The 24,060-nt window shown below is 42.7% G+C and overlaps 1 protein-coding gene across 2 annotated transcripts in view; it reads left to right on the forward strand.

Moving 5' to 3' along the window:
• cadm2b (cell adhesion molecule 2b) overlaps nt 1–24,060 on the forward strand; it is a 343,707-nt gene that overhangs the window by 261,630 nt on the left and 58,017 nt on the right. For both annotated transcript variants that reach the window (XM_072460201.1, XM_072460210.1), the window contains exon 4: nt 23,841–23,993. In XM_072460201.1, coding sequence (XP_072316302.1) covers nt 23,841–23,993 — 153 coding nt within the window. The remainder of the gene's footprint in view (nt 1–23,840; nt 23,994–24,060) is intronic.

Here is a 24,060-nt window from a genome sequence, read left to right on the forward strand (position 1 = left end):
CTAAAGTAAGACAAAATCTGATCTTTGGCCTCCCTATAATTTGTTCCATTTTAATTCAGGTCAGACAAATAAGAAGATGGAAAAAAGAAAAGCCCAGAAGAGCTGGAGCTATTACCGTCAAGGAGAAAAGAAATGTGCGGTGCCTTTCCAGAATTCCAATGACGATGCCTTAAATGTCCTGTGCACATCTGAACAGCCAATATGTCTTCTACTTTTGCCAAGAAATATGTATCAAACCATGTCCTCGCCAAAATTAAAACATAGAGGAAACTGGGAACTAGGAACTGGGAACAGGAACATTTTACTCAAATAAGAGTACATTAAAACACATTTACTGAACTAATAATGGATTTTATACACGTTCCAATCATCACTAATCACTCACCCGCACTCTATGCCCCAAGATATTACACACACATATTACAGTTACGCATATTACAGTTACACATATTACAGTTACACATATTACAGTTTCCAGGCTTTTGTACGTTTTTCCATGTTGAGTGAGCCAAACACTGCCACAGAGTCTTGAGATCATCTGTATGTTATCAAACTTGACGTGCAGGAATTTACGAGGAATAGAAGTTATTCAGCAAAATTATTATACCGGGTAGTGTCAATTGGGAATAATTACATTGTGTTTTTAAATGTTTTTTTGTCGGCCCTGCGACAAGTTGGCCACTGTCCAGGGTGTACCCCGCCTAAGGCCCAAAGTCACTAGGATAGGCTCCAGTCACCCGCGACCCCGAAAGGGAACAAGCGGTAGAATTAATGAATGTTTTTAAGAGCACAAAACACTTAAATGTGAAAAAATCGACTACAGTGTGATATAAGTTGAACTGATCACGTTCCTCTCTTTAAATGAGATGTGTCTGAGTCCATTTGTTGAGAAAAATGAACTGTAGTGGGGCGAGTTGAGGTGTTTATCTCCCCGTCCTGTAACAAGATAGTGTATTTATTAACCTTTGTTTAACCAGGAAAGTCCCATTGAAATGTAGCAGGCCCTAGAGGGGAGGAGCCTATTGTACCTGTTTTTAGTGGTACGGGAAACCAGAACACCTCCACAGACACAGAGAGAACATGCATCTCCACACAGAAAAGCCCCACGCCACGGGAATCGGTCCCAGGACCTTCTTGAGTGTTAGTGAAGCTCTGCACAGTCAAAGCTTTAATGGCGAGACTACTTTCAGTTCATGAAGTTACTTTGAAACAAACAATAACTGAGAGGTTGGAGTAAGTCACAAGCAAGTCTCACGTTATAACGTCCAAGTCACAAGCAAATCCAAGTCACCAGGTCAAGAGGGTCAACTAAGTCAAGTCACTGTTTTTAGTTCAAGTCCTCTTAAGTCATCATGCGTGCGAGTGATCTTCCAAAAACACTTAGAAACACACTTAGAAAAGCAAATAAACTGAAGAAAAATCAATCAGATTTAGTGAATCCATTTACACTGTAGTAGCAGGACTTTATGTTTTGATCCTGACACTAATAAAATCTTGCCAATTTGTAAATAATACAATCAATATGCTAAGCTAAACTATTTTTGTGTTTATTTAATTCCAATGTAAATAGAGGATTTGCTAAGTTGGTATTATCTATGGCCTTGTATTAGGCTAAATTAAAAAACGCCCCTGGACGTCTGGCCAGGGGCGTCTGGTTTAACGTGGGCCCTAAAAATGACCAGTTTGAATGAACCACTTTGGGGAGCGCTTGTGTTTACATTTAGTTATTAATCATTACGCAGCCAAGATTCCAAAACAGGTTTGGTATAAATCCATCTCGTCTTTGGTCGTACGATGGCTCTTAGTTTAATCTTTGTCCCTGTCTCACTCTGTTACCTACGACCCACAATTTTGAGCCATAACTCAAGAGACCCAGAATGTTGGGGGGGCATTTTTGAATTAAATGTTAAAACAATTATCTCAGTAATAACAAATCCTTTTTTTCCTGTAAGGTACAAGGTTATCATTGTGCTGTAAAATAAAGTGCTTCCCCTAAGAGTCAAGTACGTATCGATGATGTAGTATGTAAAGTACTCTTGAAGTACTTCTACTAGTCCAAGTACTGTAGTGTTATTCATGTCCTTCCACTTAAGAAAGAGGCTGACATTCAAAGTTGAGATTGATTCAAGAATTGGATCACGACTTCAAACATGCCACACAGCATGATTGTGGGTATTTTTATTCAGGATATTTTAAGAGTTATGTGGGGCACCAGCATTTATTAGACAATTATTTTAAGTCATTCTCAAATCACATATCTAAAATGATTCAGTAAAATGGAGGCAATATATATGATTGTTCTAGATCTACAATGTGAACCTCCAAAAAGGGGATAGTAAGCTATTTAGCAACGAAAAACCTAATGTCGGGCATTGCTGTCACCATGGCAAAGCTCAATCTGTCATCTGTAGGTCGCTTACACTATTGAAAGTTAAATTCCTTCAAAAGTAAATCTAACTGTAATGCATTCCCCTCTGGATCTCTCGCCCTGTGTTCATTATGGCTGTGCCCATGAAAGGTCAGTGTGGAGCAGGTAAACAGGGGTGGACTCGGGGAAAAGGCCAGTGGTGTCGTTTCTCTTGTGAGGACTGTCGGATGCACAGTAATTAACCTTCATTTAAGTTGATTATGCATCGGGCCAGGGTCACAAGCTTGCTGTTATGTAAGAATGCCAGCTGGGTTAGAAAAAGGCCGGTGTGGAAGATGAAGGTTGGTCCCTCGTTCTGTGAAAGGCGTGGCTGCCAATAATGAAAATAACGCAGAGGAATACAATTGTTGTGATACATATCTAACCAGCTCTACCGCTTTTGTTTGTGGCATAATAACTTGAATAGTTGCTTGAACTTAAAGGAAAAAAGGAAAGAAAATGAGCTACATTCTTTTAGATGTAGTTTTTACCCATTTTTGAGATCGTTAGCTCCTTTTCAGTCTTCACAGCGCTCAGACGGTCAGATCCATGTCCTTTAAACCCAGTTTATAGGCTATTCCGTGCAGAAGTGGATGGCGTTTCCTGCGCACGTAATATCAAGATTAAAGTGGGGCATAGGGCATGGTCATGTTCCTCCTGCGAGTTCTCCTTTATGTTAAATGTTGTATAATGTAATATACAAATACACAAATGTCACCACTTGGATTCAACAAAGTAAAAAAGGTACAAGTCTCCTATTGGATAATGGCGACACGGTATTTAAACCCAACTGATGCGCTGAGTGGATTCTCATTTCTGAAACAACCATGTGGAAAGACAAATCCCGTGGTCATGGATGAGATGTCCGAGTGTTTGAGAAGGGTCAGATCACTGGCCTCGAGCAGAGAAAACAGAAAGGAGAAGCAGAAACTAATGCACTACAGATCTGAACCCCAGTGAGAGTGTTTGGGACGAGCTGGGGAAGGCTTTGTGCAGTTTGTTTGGTCAGGCAGTGTATGTGGACTCATGGTAAGTAAGTCGATACATTTTTATCAGTAGAGTGCCTTTCATAGAGCAAGACTCAAAGTGCTTCACAAATTAAATCCACAATCCAAGCACAAACAGTAATCAAATGCAATACGATTCAATACAATAAGATGCCAGTCATTCAGTTTGGTGAATGAACGCTCTTAATTAATCAAGGACATTTTTATTGAAGCTTAACTTAAATTCCATAAGTGCAAACTAAATATCTAATAACAGAACGTGCTTGACTACAGCGTTACAAAAAAAGCAAATATTATATATAACCAATAAATGTTAAAAAAGTGAGTCTGTGTCCATTTAAAATATGTCAAAATCTCATGTCTTTTCTTTCTCGTGGACACAATCTCATGTCCTGGCCCGTCTTGTGAGAGTTGTGTCTCCCTAAAAAAAAGAAAATCTTCTTTTCAACCTTTTTATAAGTCGCCCATCAACCTTTCAACACTTCCAAGGTTTCTCCACGCTATTAGTGCCACCGAGATTTATGAGGCCACTTCTTCTTACCCCGGCCTCTTAAACAGCCCTAAAAACCACAATCCCGGCGGGGGAAAAGAAAGTCCTGACCTACAATTTGTCTGCGTGTCGGCGTGTCACTTGCGCTGGCAAAAACACAAGGTTGGATTTTAAAAAAGCGGGCTGCCTACAGGTGGGGAGGCAAATGGCGGGCGCTGACAGCTCAATAGCTTAATGCATCACAGACGATAAGAGCCAGTTCCGTCTCGCCGTTCTCTCGGTCTAACAGGCCCCCAGACTGAAATGCAGAACCAGGATCCATATGGTAACTTTGGCCTGCCTCTCCGCATTCGTCTTGTCCTCTCCGTGTGACCAGCTGGTTCTTTGGCACCGTCGCTCTCATCCATTATGTATATATAGTGGCTGCCGCGGTCGGTTCGAAGACTTCAAAGATATGGCAGACGCGGCAGATTCCGTCGCACCTATTACGACGCAGATGCTCGCTCGTCGTCCATTAGGACAATTAAAGAGAACAGGAGGAAGGAGGGAATGAACTCGGAGAGGATGTCAAAATGTGTCTTTGAAAGGCGTACAAGGAAATGAATCCGCAATGACAAAGGATGCAGAAGTAAACTGGTGTTCCTGGCGTCTTTCTAATCAACAGTAAGCGTTTAACTGTCGTTTTGGAAAGTAAACCAGTATTCTTTGTTTATATTTGCCAACATGTAAAAGTGATGGTAAGAGAGTGGTTTGACAAGAAACGATCCCAAATGCTTTTCAAAAAACACTGTTTGCATAATTGACTGCTATAAATGTTGATGGTGGAAAAATAAAATCACAAACTAAAGTCAAATGATTGATTTATGGTTGAATTATCAGACTAAATAGAGTCAACATAGTAGTTACAGTCAAACATGTTTTCAGATTAGTAAGACTCACCTTATTTTGATTGTCAGTATCAGTAAAGAACTTTATACAACACGTATTTCATAAAGACATTTTTGAAGTTAATGAAGTTAAAGTGAATCAGATTCAGTCCAGTTATTGCAGATTTAGGGCACAATCTACACAATTGTTTTAAACTGCATTGTTATTTACGGCTTAATTTAATGACTTCAGTCTCGTTGTCATTCAGTCCCACTATCTCTATCTGACAGTACTGTACATGATACGGGAGCGCTATATAGTACTACTGAAGAGTACATTTACACTTGAACCTTCTTTATAAATCTAGTTGAAGAGTGTGAAATCCTAATGACATTCTTGTGGGCTGACAACGCCATCTTTGCAGACACTGCAGATATGAATAATGCAATTAGAGCGCGCGCGCCGTTACAGATAACAAATGAGCGTTGTGATCTGAACAAGTGTATTCCCCTCTGTATACGGCCCATACGGACAAGCTGCGTTAGATCACACCTCTCATTCCCGCGCGCTCGTGCCGTATCATTCACGCCGCTTTAATCGGGCCGTTCGGGCGGAATCATAAAGGTCACGAGGCAAAATTGATCTTAATTGAAGTGTAGTAATCAAAATGCTGTTACTTCCTAAATGAATGTGCTAATGTGAGCATTAAAACAGTCATTAGCTGCACAGAACGGAGGATAATTACCAAGGACGCAATTACAGGAGCCGGCGCGGATGGTACATTTAGAGCTCCATCTGAAGCGAGCAGCAGGTTCTGTCAGCGGGAGAAGCACTCATCCACCAGGGCCACGGGTACGACGGGAGAGAGACGTGTCCAGGGTTTGGAGCGTTTTGGAGCGTTTTGGAGCGTTTAATCATCATATCATGTTTTTGCCTCTAAAAATCTGAAAAGAAGACTGTGGGCACCATCTTTCCATTCGTAACACAGTCGGGCGACCACAGACAGACTGTGCAGCCTTTTATTCAATCGATTTTTGTTATTTATTATTTCATATCCCATTTTTTTTACTGTTTTTATTTATTTGATTTAATTTATCAAATGTATTGTCTTGTATTTTTTCTTTTTTACTTTCAGAGTGTAATGTTTGTTTTACGATATTATTATGTGTAGCACTTTGGTTTATAAAATGTGTGCTACAAATATTGTTGGATTAGTTTGGATAGAGCGTTTGTACTAACTTGGTGCATTAGGAGACACAAAGGTCCAAAAAGATCTATGCATATAATCAAGTTTAAGGTAAGGTTCCATTAGCGGAGCCAATCAGAGTTCAGACAAAGTTCCGCATAATTTCTGTCAGGATATATAAACGAAAGTGAAATTACTTTTTCACAAGCGCTTTAGAAAGTGGTGCCATTATTCAACTCCAAAGGCGTGTTTGTTGTCAGATGAAAGAACTTTAAGCCCCATGATCAATAGTACAAGACAAAACTAATAATGAGAAGGTTCAACTTTGGTGGATTTCTACTTTGGATATTTCCTCCAAAAACAGTCATCTTCTTCAAAGTATGAGTTTTATGATATACCGTAAAAACAAAAACAAAAAAAACAAAAAGAGAGCCTCCAAAAACACTGAATCTCCCCTTGAGCTTTAGAGCTTTAAAGGCCGTTTCTCACCAACTGAACTATGACATCATCGATCTTTAGAACATGAGCTCAACCTTTTGTAATACAAGAACGATGACGATATTCTGTCCATGGATTTCAGAGTGATGACAATCTAGAACCGTTGCCTTGGTAATTGACAAATCCAAACTAAATATTATATCTTTTGAATGGGCAAAAGGCCTAAAAATATCAGCTAAACAGGAAACTTAAACTTATGAATAAACCACTGAGAATTTTGTATTTTGTCCGAGAAACTTTGACTGAAAGGGGCAAAGATTTTAAAAATCTCGGGGACCACTTCCTGTATTACAAAAAGAGGATATTGTGTGGTGAACTAAGCATTTTGAGCTGCTATTGTTTGTCTGTTTAAAGTTGCAATTTCTGTTTTTAAATGGACGATTCGGTTTCCAGTGCCTATTTTCAGACACGAACAGGAGCAATGACATTTGAAAGAAGAACGTATTCTAAACTGCCAAACTAACAACCCACGCATTTCAGAAGTTTGTGTAGATGTCTAAACTAAGGGGTTAGCAGGTTTTTAAAGCACAATAAAAAGGGATATTTTGTTGGTTGCAGACGAAACGGCAGAAGAGCGCCGCGGCTATCAACTCAAAGCTAACGGAGTCGTCTAATATATTCTCCCGCCGCTGCCTCCAAAGGCACGTGTTCTTATATGTTGCGGTGTAGAAAAGCAACTTGGAGATCAGGCCCCGGCAATGCACACAGCTTGTTAAAAGCCGCTGATGTTGAAGTTATGCGTTGTGGACGTTTCACACGCCATAAGTTACAAGTTTGTTCTCACAGAGCTGGTGTTTACTTTTGGCTGACTCTTTTTACTGGGGCGCTGGTACGGTTGGCTGCGGCTAATGTCCTGCTCGTGGGACTAATGGCCTTTTAAGTGTATTCCGTTACCCCCGGCTTCAGTGAGACGTGAACGCACCATCGCGGCCCTGGGCTCCCATCGTTTATGTGAACAGCTGCTTGTGAGGAGATCCACTCTTATGTATAATGTATAAGGTCTTAAAGTAATGAGGATAATGCCTCAGAAGTCCTCCAGAGACCACAGCCCACTTCAAAGCGCACATGCAAAGACACTTTTTTTCTCCATGTAAACCAACGTTGGAGTTGTTTGAAACGGGGGGAAAAAAGCGATGAGGATCTTTCATCTGGAACTCTGACTGAATGCTCTCTTTCTTCAGTTTTAAGCCCAATTATCGCCCAATTCAAGTACCTTTTCATTATTATTCATTTAACCGTTATGTTTGTACAAGGCAAAACATGAATACTTATTTAAACTGTTTCCCGAGGGTCACATTTGAATCCAGACATGTGGCAACGCAATCATTGGTGCACAAATGCTCAGAAGCAAATATGTGTAAAATATAGGCTACTGTCATTGTAGATATTTAACTCTTCTCATTTAATTGTTTTTTTATTAAGGGAACCAATGTGGATGCACGTGCCGAAGCTAAGACGGTAAAAAAATATATATAAAGAGTACGCAATACTAATTATTATCAAAATGCCTTTCTTTAGCCCTTAACATCTTTTTTCCAGTTGGCTTTTTGACAATTTGACACGACAGAAGAGAGTGTGAAATGCAGGTGAAGATTGGGCAAAAGGTGTATTTCCTAACACTGACTTTGGCACAGAGCCTGGCATGTGTGCTGCGAGCGAACTGTGTCGTGAGGTGCAGAGCTGGACACAACCAGTCAAAAATACCACTGCAACTCTAAACTGTTGAATATTCTTGATATTTCTGTTCTTGCCTTGGGCAGAGGCACCAGAAGAATGATCCGTATTCAGCACTAAAGCCAAGCCTGGGAATAGAGGGATGCACTTACCCTTTTTCAGTGGCTTTCAGTGATTTTGGCTTTCAGCATCTGCCGATACCCAGTATCAGCCAACACAACTGTAGAGACTGAAAATAGCATTTATTTCCATAAAACATAAATAACTTATAACAAAACTCATCTAAATGTGTAAAACAACTTGTATTCATCCTCCAGGTAACTGGAGAGCATAAACATTCAAACATGAGATGTTCTGGGTGAACAACGGGCAATGACTTATATTTATAGGTCCTAAGAAGATATTGGCTGAACAAAACCAGCACCTTTTTCTTTTTTTAAAGACTTTCTGGCCCGTAGGCTTTATTAGACGGGAAAGGACAGTGTGAAATGGGGATGAGAGAGAAGGGAGGACATACAGTAAATTGTCAGAGTCAGGACTCAAACTCACGACTCTGTGACCGGCTGCACTAGGAGCCTGGCATATGTGTGCTGTGCCTTAACCACTCAGCCACCGGGCAGCAGCCAGCACATTGTTCATGATCTGACCTATAGTTAGCTCTGCACAACAGACTGGCTTTGATTTGTTTTTACATGAATGTGTTCGTGCTTGATCTGGGTTGTAACCGCCACAACTTGAAATCCAAATCTACATAACAACGTGATTCTTACTATATTCACCTCACAGTACAGCAGTATTTGGATGATAACAATGTCGTGATAAGGCTTTAGTGTTTGTATCCTCATGTCCCAAAGGATTAAGATTCAAAAAGTGTTTATTAACAGCATTTCTCTTTTGTTAGTTGTTAGGGTTTGCATTATCTGTCTTTTGGTACACTGTCCCAGCCGCACGCTCTAAACCCGCTGACCTTCCCCTCTCTCCTGGTCAATGGCTGGTCAGTGGCCTTTACAAGCAGGATTTATATTGTTAATTTCTGCTGTAAATAACGGTGCATGCCTCGTATTTACTCATGCATTTGTTGAGACAATCCATTTGATCATGTGACACTTTTGCGTTCGTTCGTTTGTTGCAACTTTTTCCTGAAAACGACAAAAGTCTGCTGGGCCCTGGGCATAGGCGACCCACGCTGTCATAGCAACACAAACTGCAGTCATAAAAAACGACAAAATGACTTCACATTACAGTTGTGACGCACGTTCTTGGCAAGAGCGCTCTCAGATCAAGTGATTGGGCTATAGACGGTTTATTTCAGACTATTGTGTGATCCAGACTGCTCTCTATCTTTGGGTCCACGTAGTCCCGACTCTCCAGTCGCTGCATTTTCCTCCTACAGTAAATAGATAACAACAGACCAAGAATTTGGTATCTTCTCTTTAGTGGAACGCTTTCGCAAAGAGTTCGCTGGAAGAAAAGAAGAGAGGATCTTTATTGAGCAGGAGGATCGTAGTCATTTCTTTCATCAAAACCTCCTGACCTCGCTCGATCCAATTGGACTTGGACTCGGTTTCAGCTCTGCGTATTCTAGACTAAAGTATAAACCTGTGGAGAAACAGAACCGCGTGCAAAGGAGCTGCACTGCTTCAGTTCTCTGGAGACTGTAAGGTAAGACGCTCGTTTTTCTTAGTTCTGGGCTCCACCGCAGTTAAATCGTGCGTAAAATGAGGTTGTGGTTGGGACGTGACATGCTCCAGTGTTGGGTGCTTGTGGTGGAACCGGTGTTGGGTGCGTGTGGATGTGCTTAGCCCGAGCTGAACTCTTGCCATGTGTACGTGTTATGGATGTAGCCTCCCTTTATTGTAGTTACAGCAGCTTCATGAGTTATAGTTTGTTGTTGACTTACAGTTGCTTTGACAGGTTGTGAGCGGTGGACCAGGTTGTAAATGTGTAATGGGTAAAAGTAGGGCAACTACAAACTGGTGCCCTCTCCCAAGAATATACCATTAGACTCACTTTTTTATGGTTGAATTCCTTAAAAGGTCACGACAAAACGATATTCCAACATGAGGCTCTGTTTAATCGCGCGTGGGGACGTCGTTTGAAATCCTGCCTAGAACGAGTGTGTAATACTTCTGTCATCAAGCGAAAGTGAGACAAATAATCAAATAAAAATGTCTTTATCTTAAGTAATATATCTGTTGTCTGCACACCTAAAAATCACGTACGATTTTTAAATCTTTCAACCAGTGAACCGATCGTTAATGTAATAAAGAAAAGTCACAAAAACAACCACTATGACAAAATTCTAAGAGTCAGAGAGTGACACAGACATGATACATTTATTTTGTCGAAGTGTAGTTTTTGATTACAGTCTCTATGATAATGGTTTAGTTGATGATGTGCCGAGGGATCTTTTTAACAAAAATAATTGTGCTGCTACTCATGAAATGGTGAAAAACACTGCTCTTGTGTGCAGTCTTATTCTGAGATTTAGTTTTAAATCACCTGGGTGCTTATTATTTTGTGCTTATTCAATGACTGAAGCCCCTTGAACGACTCTGTCTGATCTTGAACACATGAACGTGAGAATGCCTGGCTCCGGAGATGGTTTATAACATACGTATTAATAATGTGTCCTTTTAAACTGCAAAACTGAAAGGTAACTGAAGTAACACCGTATATATGTACTAGAGTACTTCTCATTGTACAAGACATACAGTATGTCACTGGTCTGATGAATGAATGTACGAAAATACATTGGCTCTCATTACGAAGCACTAGAAAAGTGGCTTGTAGCCACTTCCTCTTCCCTTTTTTCCTGAAGCTCTGAAAATGTCTCTAATTTGAGAAGCATCTGCTCATTGGGACCTTCAGCAGCAAAGCTCTTCAGGAACAAGGCCTTTTCCTGGACTTTAATTGCAGCCACGTGCGCTGTGGATGGACCCGGTGCACTCTGGACGGACAGTGTGGTGCTGGGGGACATGACGAGTTCGTCCCCCACACAGAGCAGCTGCAGATAGGCAGATAATTGTGCAGCGTGGGGCCCCCGGCTGCACAGCAGTGGGAGCCAGGGGACCGGACCCTGTGCAATGTGTTCAGCCAATGTCATTACATTCAAGAAGAGTAATGGTGGCTCGCTCTGCAATCAGAGTGAACAGGGATTGTAAAACTAAAAAATAAAGATGTACAGACTAGATTTGAATGTATACAATTTTATCAAGAAGTCAGGACAGCAAGCAGGTTGAAATGTTGGCCACTGTTGTACTCAGCTTGGCCACATTCACTGCCAATAATGGCGGAGTGGGGCCTTTCTGTGTGGAGTTTGCAAGTTCTCTGTGTCTGCGTAGGTTTCCTCTTCCACAGTTTAGCTAAGTGTCTAACAGTCCGCTCCTCCGCTCCAGATCTCATACCAGTTCCAAGCTTTTCTCCTCATCATTCTCAGAAGCTATATTTCAATGTTCCCTCAAATCTTCTGGAATCAATTCAGTCATTATTCTAGTGGTGACTCTTAGTACATCTGTCCGTCTTCCACAAACCAACTGCCGAGCATTATCCGGCCTGTAGTTGCTGGGGTAATGTAGAAGATGATTGACTACAAAACTGCATGACAAGCTACTGCAGTGCTGTCATTCCCATCCTGGCACCACATCCGACCCCAAAAAACCTGTAGCAAATGAAGCCGTGTATTTAACTGTGCTGACGAACTGCGGGCTCTCCTCCAGCGCTAATGGATAGCTGTAAAAATGTCCGTCCGTCAGAAGTGCCGGGATTAAAGCGCTGGTTAACACGTGTCTGCTGCTCAGTGGAGTGAAGTGAATGTGCCATGATAAGTGGTTTAGTCTGCTCCGCTGATGCTGTATCTGAGAAACAAGCTAAAGGCCTGGATTGACTTGGCAACACTTCATTTTCACACATTAGCACAGCAGTGGGCACTCATTTAAGAGAACAGATTGAGTTGGATGGGTACAGAGGCCTTTAAGGTATGTGACAAAACCTCAAATGTGGGTCAAACCGAACCAAACTCGAGTAAATCGAGTTACAAAAAAGCTTTGATTAATATTTGATTGCCTCGATGATTCGTTTAATTTAGATATTTAATTAAAAACACATGAATCTGTGGCATGCGGAGCACACGGAACGACTTGTGGCGCTTTTGTTTCCTGCGGAGCTCGTTCCTGAAGCAGCTGAAGCAAAACAGAGAGAGCGGCGTGTTTTAAACTCACCAGTGCGACTCATGGATCTATTATAGGTGCGACCGGGAAGAGTTTTGTTACGTGAAAGAGCACGGCGTCCCGAGCTGCCACTCAGACCACCTTAACGAGCTCCGACCGCCGCCCCATACTGTAACTGTTTACAAAGTTAATTAGCCCTTTATATATTCTTTATATATTCTTTATATACAAACAGAACACTTGGACTGGTGAAGTGAAATGTTGCTGTTTTGGGGACAAACTCATGTGAAATTAAGAATTAAATGTGCTATTTGTTTATTACAATGAACTATAAAGTTTATTTAAAAAATGATTTAATATGCTTTTAAATGGTTTACCGAAATGTACAAAAAAATTTACCAATTACTCGAATACGTCATAAGGCGCTGGTACAGCTGGCAGCCCGGTGTAAACGCTCTCTCTTCTTTCTCACACTTATTGTGCTTTATCTCCTATATTTTGTAAATATAGTAAGTATATTTTTTCTATTTTACTGTACGATAGGGACACGCGCTGGAATAGTTTTTTAATTCAACTGTTTTTGACTTTTTTCGGCTGGATTTGAGCGTTTTTCGTTGCGTTCGTTGTGTTGTTGTGACGTGAGCTAGCTCCGAGCGAGCCCACCAGCCCCCCCCCGCGCCCTCCGGCCGCGCTAAAGTACGGCGTGTCGTCGGTACACGTTTATATACACGTTTATATGAAAGAGGAACTTCACGAACGATCGGGACACGCACTGGAATCGCTTTAAATTAACTTGTTTTGACTTTATTCGGCTGGATTGAGTGTTTTCGTCGTGTCGTTGCGATGTGTCTTGGCTCTGAGTCCCCCGGCTCCGGCCCCGCCCCCCGCCCGGCGCCGTACCGCGTTTACACAAAGGAGGAACTCATGAAACTGCGGAGAACAGTCGTCTTACCCGGAGATCGTCACGTTATCCCGGCGGACATCCTAAGGAAAACGCAACGAAGCAGACGGGCTGGACGTAAACTCCGAGAGAAGAGAGGGACAAACAGGAAGTCGGTTCCCGCCGTAGTCATGGGTAACGTGAGGTCCCTTCAAAATAAAATGACGGAAATAGCGAGCCTCATGCGGTCCCAGAGGATTTATAGGGACAGCAGCGTCTTGATTTTCACAGAGACCTGGTTAACAGCAGAAATGCCAGACTCTATTGTAGGTTTGGACAATTTTCATCTGCTGCGGGCGGACAGAACGAAAGAATGCTTGAAGAAAAGAGGTGGAGGTCTGGCGGTGTATGTGAACACGAGCTGGTCCAAACCCGAACACTGCACAGTGAGGGAGCAGCTATGTAACAAGGATATTGAACTATTGGCTATTGGCATGAGGCCATACTATCTGCCCCGGGAGTTCTCACATGTGATTTTGATCGCAGTCTATGTGGCCCCGTCTGCCAATGCTGAAAATGCTTGTGAAGCACTGCTCTCCTGCACTTGTAGGCTGCAAACACAGCATCCACAGGCTCTCTTCCTCATCTCTGGTGACTTTAACCACGCTTCTCCCTCTTCTGTTCTACCAACATACACCCAGTATGTTACCTGCCCCACCAGAGAGAATAGAACATTGGACTTGTTTTTTGCCAACACCAAGGAGGCTTATTCTTCTTCCCCCCTCCCTCCCCTGGGCAGCTCGGACCACAACCTTGTACATCTGAGGCCTGTGTATGAACCCATCGTGCGCAGGCAGCCTGTGGTGTCCCGTGAGGTGAGGATGTGGTCTGCTGAGAGCGAGGAGGCTCTGAGGGACTGCTTCAGCACCACTGTCTGGACTGAGCTTTATGACCCACATGGGGAGGACATCAACACCATCACAGAGTGCATCACGGACTACATCAACTTCTGTTTTGAGAACATTGTTCCCTCCCGGACGGTGCGGTGTTTTCCAAACAACAAGCCATGGATTAACCGTGAACTGAAGGCTCTGCTGAAGGAGAAGAAGAGAGCCTTCAGGTCAGGGAACAAGGAGGAGCTGAGGACTGTGCAGAAGGAGCTGAGGAGGAAGATCAGGCAGGCTGAGGCCGGCTACAAGAGGAGGATGGAGGAGCAGCTGCAGCAAAAGAACATTCAGGGAGTGTGGAGGAGCCTGAAAACCATCTCGGGCTTCAAAATCCCCCCTGCCCAGACAGAGGGGGATCTACAGTGGGTGAATGATTTAAATGCTCACTTCTTGAGGTTTGATCGGTCACCCGCCCCTCCCCCTGCACAGCTGCATGCTCCCTCTTCCACAGCTGGACAATGCCCTGCATCTGTTCCTCTTCGCTTGTCTGCCCCGGACCATCGGCTCCCCACTTCGCCTGGACTCACCCATCCCCCCAGCACACAGTCCCCCTGCCAACCACTGACTGTCACAGCAGCACAGGTGAGGAGTGAGCTGAAGAGGATTAAAGTGAGGAAGGCAGCAGGACCTGATGGCATCAGCCCCAGGCTCCTTAAGTCCTGCGCAGATGAACTGTGTGGAGTTGTGGAGCATGTCTTCAACATGAGCCTGAAGCTGAGGGTGGTACCACAGGTCTGGAAGACCTCCTGTCTGGTACCTGTGCCTAAGACACCGCGCCCCAAAGACCTCAACAGCTTCAGGCCAGTGGCTCTCACGTCCCACCTGATGAAGACACTGGAGCGGCTAGTCCTGGACCACCTCCGCTCCACCGTGAGCTCAGCCATGGACCCGCTGCAGTTTGCATATCGGTCTGGCATCGGAGTGGAGGACGCCGTCATCTCCCTGCTGCACCGCTCTCTCTCTCACCTGGAAAAGCCTGGCAGCTCTGTGAGGATCCTGTTCTTCGATCTTTCCAGCGCCTTCAACACCATCCAGCCGCTGCTCCTGAGGGACAAGCTGGAGACGGCTGGTGTGGAGTATGACCTGGCAGAGTGGATCCTGGACTACCTCACAGACCGACCCCAGTTTGTGAGAGCCCGGAACTGTGTGTCTGACACTCGGACCTGCAGTGTGGGGGCGCCCCAGGGCACTGTCCTCGCGCCCTTTCTCTTCACCCTTTACACTGCAGACTTCAGACATGACACGGACAGCTGTGTCCTGCAGAAGTTCTCTGACGACTCTGCTATCATCGGACTCATCACGGACGACGATGACGCGGAGTACAGAGGACTGGCGCAGGACTTTGTGGACTGGTGTCAGCGGAACCACCTCCTCATCAACGCGGGGAAGACCAAGGAGATGGTGGTGGATTTCCGCAGACGCCACCCCACTGCCCCCTCACCAGTGAACATCCAGGGACGGGACATTGAGAGAGTGGACTCATACAAGTACCTGGGTGTTCATCTGAACCACAAACTGGACTGGACTCATAACACGGACGCACTGTACAGGAAGAGCCAGAGTCGGCTCTACCTCCTGAGGAGACTCAGGTCTTTTGGAGTGACAGGGCCACTCCTGAAGACCTTCTACGACTCTGTGGTGGCATCGGCCCTCCTGTATGGTGTGGCCTGCTGGAGCAGCAGCATCACAGAGAGGGAGAGGAAGAGGCTGGACAGAGTCATCAAGAAGTCCAGCTCCGTCCTGGGCTGTGATCTGGACTCGGTGCAGGAGGTGGGGGACAGAAGGGTCCTGGCTAGATTCACATCTATGCTGGACCATGAGTGTCACCCCCTGCAGGACACTCTGTCCGCTCTGGAGAGCAGCTTCAGTGAGAGACTGATTCACCCTCGATGTGTGAAGGAAAGGTTCCGTAGGTCTTTCCTTCCTGCTGCTGTCAGACTTTATAACAAAAACTGTTAGTACTGAACACTCGCAATACTGACCTAACCATGTGCAATTCTGTCATATGTGCAATTGCTGTTGGAATTCATGTGCAATTCATGTGCAACCTATGTGCTGTCGTGACACATATTCATGTGCAATTACTGTCGTGATCACATGCAATGGTATTTATGTATTTATTTATTTATTTGTCTATGGGAGTTTTTATTTATTTATAGGAGATCTTCTACTGAAAGTGTTTTTCAGACTTCCTATAAGTGATCTGTTCTTCTGTATCTACCTCTGTATCTACCTGCGTTGCACCAATGAAATTTCCCCATGTGGGACAATAAAGGAATATCTTATCTTATCTTATCTTAATAATTGAAGAAAAAATCTATAGATTCCTCGATTACTAAAAGAATCAATAGCTGCAGCCCTGGACACACATTATAAAAAATTTAACTTTTTTGAGAGCTATTAGTCCTGCTATAACATTGTTCCATCAACATAAACAGACCTGGAGTTGTATTTAGCTTCATTCATGGTAGTTTCATTAATCTGTTTTAGAGCTTGTCTTCTCTGCTCTTTCTCACAAAAACACTTGGTTTCAAGTTTCCCAGATTGATGAGTCTGAGATCTCCCGTACGTGATTCTAATAGACTCATTTTGAGCATTTCTGCCATCACATTGCTTTCATTTCAACTGTGTGCTCACCAGAGAAACTCACTTTTGTCTTTGTAGTGGGGTATAATCCTTTAGCAGCAATGTAGATAAAAATGTTTCGTCCGCCTCTCTTCGATCATCTTCAGAAGAGTCACGAGATGTTGCTGTGATGTGTCTCGCTGGCTGATTCACACCATCTTTGGCGCTGTTTTGTTGTGAGAGAGCGACGAGCGCTGGAGAAAAGAGGCGATAGAAATCTGGAAACGTGCCCATAGTACTCTAAATCAAGACGAGGGGGCGTTTTTGCTATCTCATACTTGGAGAAGAAGTGAGGACAGCAGAGGGCGCTTGTCGTCCTTCCTCTCCCGAAAAGACTGTGTAATTCAGCCGGCAAGACACGTCACAAACACGTGACTCTTCTGAAAATGATATCAGACAGGCAGGCAAGGTCTTATAGAGTTAAAGAAGGTCAGATTATATTTTTTGGTTAACTTTTTCCCACTACAACTAAATCCAGAACCAAGCTTGGACTAAACCAGGACTAGAAGCAAAACCAACTAAATCTAAACACCATGCAGGATCAAACCAGGACCAAACTAGGATAAATGTCATGCACTATGTTATTTAGAAAAGCAAAACAAACATAGTAATACCTTTCAAATCTCATAAAATGTTTCTGTGTGGCTCATTTAAGATTTGATGATGCACCAATGACTTAACAGCATTCGTGTCCAGAGGAAACCCCTTTCAGAGCAGCAGCGCGCCAACTCTTCGATACACGACTAAGGGCATCGCCGGCCACTTCCTTCCCCCATGGAGCTCCCGAGTGCTGGCTGCACTGACGTGAAAGGGCCCCTCTCTGCCTCCGCGTGTGCTGCTGTGTGCGAGGCTGTAGCCAGGGCACTCGCCAAGGTCAGAGCGGAGATGTATGTCTGTCCTTAGCAGAACGAACAGCTCGCAGAGACACACAGGGTTCAGGCTAAACCAACCTTTTATCGCATCGATTTTCTACGGACCTAGAAAAACGCTTAGTCAGCCAGTGGCATTTGGGGCTGATTGTGACGGATCTGGCCCCCGATCATGGGTCCCTCAGCCCGGGGAGCTTCATAGGCCAGTGCAAGACAAATGGATAACGGGTGTCCACACATTAGGCAGGAGCTGACGAGTACAGTGTAGAGTCGAGCTGGAGATTAATAAATGAGCCTGACGGGTTTACACTTAATGTACACTTAAAGTCAAGTACAGGCATTAAAAGACACGTATTATGCTAAATCTTGAGCTTTTTGTTATAACATTGTTCCTTCATCAAACACATGATGAATCCTGTTTAGTAAGTCTTCTCCCTCAGAAAACCCTCTGACGTCATTGGTTGAGCTCCGAGATCTTCTGTGCTGTTTTTAAATCCATAAATCATCGCCAGACTGAGCATCTCTGCCATCAAATCCAATTCATTACTGCATGCTTACATTTTGACTTTTGGCAGTCTGTATTACTTTAATTAAGGACTATTAATCTCCAGACATATGCAGACTGCCTCGGATGTTTTCTATTTAATTCATTTTTTACTAAATTTAGCCTCTCTGCTTCATCTGTAAGAGTTTTGGCCTTGTACTTTACATACTATTCCTATGTCCTGCGGAATAACAATTCCAAAATCCTGTCCGTAATAAGATTTTTTATGTCAACTAAAGACATTCAAACCTGGCCTTATCCATTTTTAAAATATATAAATAGATGTCCCAACCTTATTTACAGTATAAGAACTTTACATAAGGGAACGCTTTAGGATACAAAATACATTTCGAATTGATATCTCTCCATTTCAAGATTTGTTGCTATTGCCCTGATATTGCTATTGTGTCTCATCTTCTTTTGCTCTTACTAGTATAAAATGGCTAATTAAAAAAATTTGGTTAATCCAACATGCAAAAGTATAATTTGTCATAGTCATATTGTCAAGTCTTTGTTCAGCTTGTTTTTGACCACTCAGGGACATAAACAAGCCTTCTCTTTCCTCCTCCTCACCGCTCCTGAGCGCCTTAGCGACCCCTCACCTGCGCGGCACACAGCTCCACCGGGGGGCGCTTGTTCTACGTGTTCTACGTGCTCTACGTGCTCTACGCCTCGGGGCGTCTCTCAGCTCCGGACTTACGATGCTTTCACTACAAAGAACATCGACATGCTTTGTTTCACAGCGGGTTGCTACTGTACAGCTTTGATACGAACATTTTATTAGATCTCGTAATAAGTTGCCTGACATTCAAGACTCTAATGAAGCCTTTATATAATGTATACTGTAAATAGTTTATGTATGCTGTTTATTCTTGGACAGCAAAGAGACGGGCTGCTCTGACAGGCTTCGTCTGCAGAAGTCAGTGACGTGCTCGGACTGTGCCGTGTGTTCTCGGAGCCATGGAGATGAATTCAGATTTATAGTGTCTTGATTGTGAGATATAAGCTGGGGTTGTGCTGCAGTGGTAAGGAAACGGCGGAGTGTATTATTATTCAATGTGTGAGAGCGAGAGAAACCAAATGCAACATTATTTCAGAAATATATTTACTCTTGGTTTTATGTACTTAGTATTGAACTATAACATAAGTAGATCATTGTCATTTTGTTCATTGTAAACTGCAATAATGCTCTGAAACGGCTTAGTAATAGAAACAGGTCCATTGACTTCCTGTTCAGAGCTGCAGAACTGATAAGCCCCGCCTCTTCATAGTGATGTTTCACCGTAACGAGCAGCAGATTGTCATTTACATGTTTTTATTAATGAAAAGAGGGATCAAGTTGTTTTAGAACTCTGCATGTGTCAATCGGAGTCTTAATTTTTCAAATAATCACATTAAGTACAGGGATGTGGGCGGGGATAGGGGATAGGTGAAAACAGGACTTTTCTGAGCACTGGAGCCTCAGTTGCAGGACAAAACAGGATTAACTCAAACATGCAGGACTCAACCACAACACAACTGAGAGTGAAGTGATGACGAGGAAACACTGTTGTAACACGGTTAAAGCTCATTAAAGCAGAATATATCCCCTTTAAACTGGTGATGTGTTTGTGCTGGTCTGGTGGTCAAAGCCAGGGGTCCCAAACCCCCGGATCGCTGGCCTTCCAGCACTGGGCCCCAGATGAAAATATATTTTTGATTGTGTTTTATTGTCTACCATTATTCCCCCGTGTATTACGATGTAAATACAGTGTGTATGAATGTGTTATACAGCAGCAGCGTGAGCAATAAGACTTTCATTTGTGACTCATTTTGACCTGTTTTCACTGTATGAGATGATACAACATTTTGTGTCACAATTATCATGGCTAAAGAAATTGTGATTGACAATAATATCACAACAATTGTTTGAATTTCTTAAGTTTCAAAATGTGAGTTATAAAAACAGCATCTTCAATAATTTGGTGTTTAAACTGTAGAACTGTTTGTTAAAGTGAAAATGATCCAGTTGTTCTTTTTATCTTTGTGGGCGATTATCACGGTCATACAATATGCACCAACTCTTTTTTATCATGATTAACGATATTATTGTTTATTGTCCCATCTCTAATTATCACTGGTCCCTTGACAAAAAACAGAGGTTGGTCCACATGAGACAAAATGTTGGGAGCCACTGGAGTCAACAGAAGCACATCAACACGTCAAAAATGTATTCTGATTAGATTTACATTCCTCTCTAACAATATGTTCCAACAAATGTTTCAATTCAAATTACCGGTAATTTTTTTTGGTCAAAGTTTTAGACAATGAACTATTTGAAGATAATTGTACTTTCTTTATTAAACTTTGTGGTTTTATGTTCAGAACAAGATCCTTCAAAAAATATTCAGGAAAGGTCAATTCTTTTTTCCAACATAAATACTCAAAGGTGCAATGGACGATTTTTCGGCGATTTGAGAACGCAGGTGGAAGTGCACATGCCACTCCCCCGTGTGGACTGATACAACACACACGTGCGTTTGTTTATTAGCGCAACGGAGCGCATCGCATCGCTCGTCTCCCGTAGATTTCTGTCCACTTCTGCGTCAGCTCGAACTGTCTTTCTCCGTCTTCATTTTACCCCGTACACTGAGGGAACTATATTATGATAGATCCATGCGCTTAGACACGCGGAAACGTGGGGACGAGCCTGACGCGGCTGCAGGTGAGCGATAGGTGCGTTTTATGATTGATACGTGGCAGGACAAATGATTTATCCACGCCACGAGGAGATATGATAAAAAATTTGCTGAAGAAAATCGTCCATTCCACCTTTAATTAATATCTAGTTTTGATTCTAGTCTTTATATTGATTAGTGCCCAAATCTGGAATATACAGTTTCTAAAACACATAAAAAGACCTTTTAATAACAACAAAACATGGCATTATGAAATCAAAATGTTCAAAAAATAATAAACTAGTCCTGATTTTCACCAATACTACACTTTGTTGATAAATGTTCTCTACCTAGAAGCCTTTTGTCACTATTTTTACACCTTTATTTGGCTGATAATGTATTTGAAAAATCTAATTGTTGACTTGTTGACTAATCGTCAGTGATCGCCCTAATTATGTGCATCAAACACATTTGTTTTACGTTCTATTCGATTCTGTTTTTGCTGCAAACGTCCAAGAGCGTTCATCATGTTGAGAACACACATTGGCTGTTATTATTCAAACTATGAACTTAAATTGTGATGAATCTTTCAGCCGTAACCCTGGCGCCGCTCGGGAGCATGTGTTCCTGGCGTAAATGGGTCTATAATGAACCCGAGCGTCTCTATAAATCATGCTTTTATGTTTGGCACCTGTCACGCGTCTCCTGCTCCTTCCATCGCTCCAGCTTGACTCCGATTACACGCGATAATGATCAACGAATTAAACGGTGTATTTATGGAGCGGTGTGACCTACCTCAAAGTGCATCTAATTAATTCTACATTCGCCGTTTATCGCTGCAATCTAATGGGAACAATGCATGTGATGTGTGCGTTGCCGTGGCGCTACATTCTTAATCTTGTATCGCTCTGCTCCATGCAAACGTACTTTGGCCTTGCTTATCCGGGCTCTGCTGAATCCGTCGGGGTGCACTTGGGTTTAGAGAAAAGATGGCCTCCTCTACCATGTTTATAATATTTTTAATCAAAGACAAGCGCAGAGCTAAGTATGAAGCGTTCTTAGAGACGAGCCGTGATCACTGGAGGATCGTCTTTGTGCAGCAGTGACAATGACATCAATGTTTATCATCTTTATAGTCATTCATTCATTTTCTACCGCTTCGGGGTCACGGGTGAGTGGAGCCTATCTACTATATCTACCTATGAACTATATCTTTATATGTCCTTATTTATTTCAAATGCATTGTGTGCTTATGCAGCTGTGGTTGTGTCAAGTTTTGTGTCGAAAGTCTGAACTTTTCCCCATTTGCTAACGCGCTAACGGTGTTAAAGCAAGCGTAAATCAATACCTGCATGAAAGTGATTCCTTACGTAAATATTGTAATCATGGACTCTAAGCGTTGCTGCCACGCTCCAGGGCCCACGCTGGGGCCTCTCCTCCTCACCGAGAAAGAGACGCACCAGAATGCACAGAGAAACTACTATTTAGCAGTATTGGTTTGACTAGAAATACGTTAAATGCAATAAAAGACCCAATTTACAGTTTTTACAGTTTAGATAATAAAGTTGTGGCATTTGTTTAGAGTACAATAAACCCCTCAATGTATGAAAGCAAAAGCATCTTGGCTATGTAAGTGCGATTATCAATTTAAGATAGCACTCTATGGTTAAAGTTTCTTATTTGTGCTTTAATTTTGTGAATTCTAATAAGACAAATCAAGGTGGAAATGTCCGATCCACAAACCCTGAAGTCTGCAGGGGATTTCAGAGGCAAGGCACAAGGTCGTCTGGGCTGAAAGAGACACAATTCTGAAGTTTGGGTTTTGTCCGTTCGAACACTTCCAGTCAGAACTTCACATCATGTTTTATAAATGAGAACAGGACCAAACCAAGTGGAAATGAACCAAGTGTGTGTTCCTCTTATTTGTTTTAAATAGACACACTTTTGGTGCTGAGATCTGGCAAGTGAGAGTCTTTACCTTTGGGACAATATGAACTGGTTATGGTGAAGTCAGTGAGGGTTTGGCTGCTGTTGGCTCTGTCTGAGGAGAGAAAGTGCATTCATATGAACGCTGGCTGTGATTGGCTGACCAACAGTTGATAGAAAGATAAAGAAAGCCCCTTGAAATCAGCTGCTGCTTGAGTTTAGAACATTACGTGCACCTTATTTTACTCCGAAATTAAAAGATTCTCGAGGAGGAAGAAAAACTTTAGTGAAGTGCTTATTTCTATTAAACTTTAATAAAGCCCAGAGGGAAATCTGGTTGCTAGGTTTCTTCCAATTAGTTGTAATTACTTGTAAATTAGTCAGATTCATCAGTATAATCAGACTTCCAGAAACATTCAGTTGAGCAGCTGATGGTGGTTTTTACAAGCTCACACAAGGCTTAGAAAAAACTTATTTAGTACAAGTACATTTGTGTGTGTGTGTGTGTGTGTGTAAAGACATCAGCAGACAGGGTAACAGGGACTCGCGCAGGGACGGACCCGCTCCGTCACAGACTCCCACAGGAAAAATTGCTTCACGCGCTCTTATCTTTTGACTTAATACCACTTTTTATATTTTATTTAATGCTATTTTGCGTTGTCGGCAGTACTTTATCAAAACAAAAATATTTTAATAATTTATTTTATTTATATTGTAGAAATCAATAATCTAAGTGCGGCAGATCCATAAACCAGGTAATAAAATAACTGCGGCCTAAGCTGTAGCACAATGAGGTCTTGAATCAGTTCTGATAAAGTTCTAGATCAATGTGAAACTGCTCAATACTTGCTCAAATGAGCACCTAGTCTCAGTACTCATTAGTATGGGTCTGATACTTTGGACAATGCTAAATTAATCATCTCCGGCCAGCCTTTCGCTCTCCTCTTTCTTCACCAAAACCAAACTCTAGAACTTTTAAACCAGTCATCTCTCTACTGAAGTATCTCCTGGTCGAGTCGAACCCTAAAATATAACTATAGTCTCCATCAGTTTGAACTCTTTCTAACTCTTTCTTTCTCTTTGTCCCGTTGCAGCTCTTCGGGATAACCGGATCGAGCTGGTGCGGGCGACCTCTCAGGAGCTGACCATCCGGATCAGTGACGTTAGCCTGTCGGACGAAGGCCTGTACACCTGCTCTCTCTTCACCATGCCCGTCAAGACCACCAAGGCCTACCTCACCGTGCTAGGTCAGGAGTCAAGACACACAGCCGGACAAAGTGAAACGGATCATGCTGAGGGTGTTAGAATGCGCTT

Source organism: Eucyclogobius newberryi, unplaced genomic scaffold (genome assembly GCF_026437365.1).
Source record: "Eucyclogobius newberryi isolate DKJ021-1_F unplaced genomic scaffold, fEucNew1.0.hap1 SCAF_10, whole genome shotgun sequence".
Classification (NCBI taxonomy): domain Eukaryota; kingdom Metazoa; phylum Chordata; class Actinopteri; order Gobiiformes; family Gobiidae; genus Eucyclogobius; species Eucyclogobius newberryi.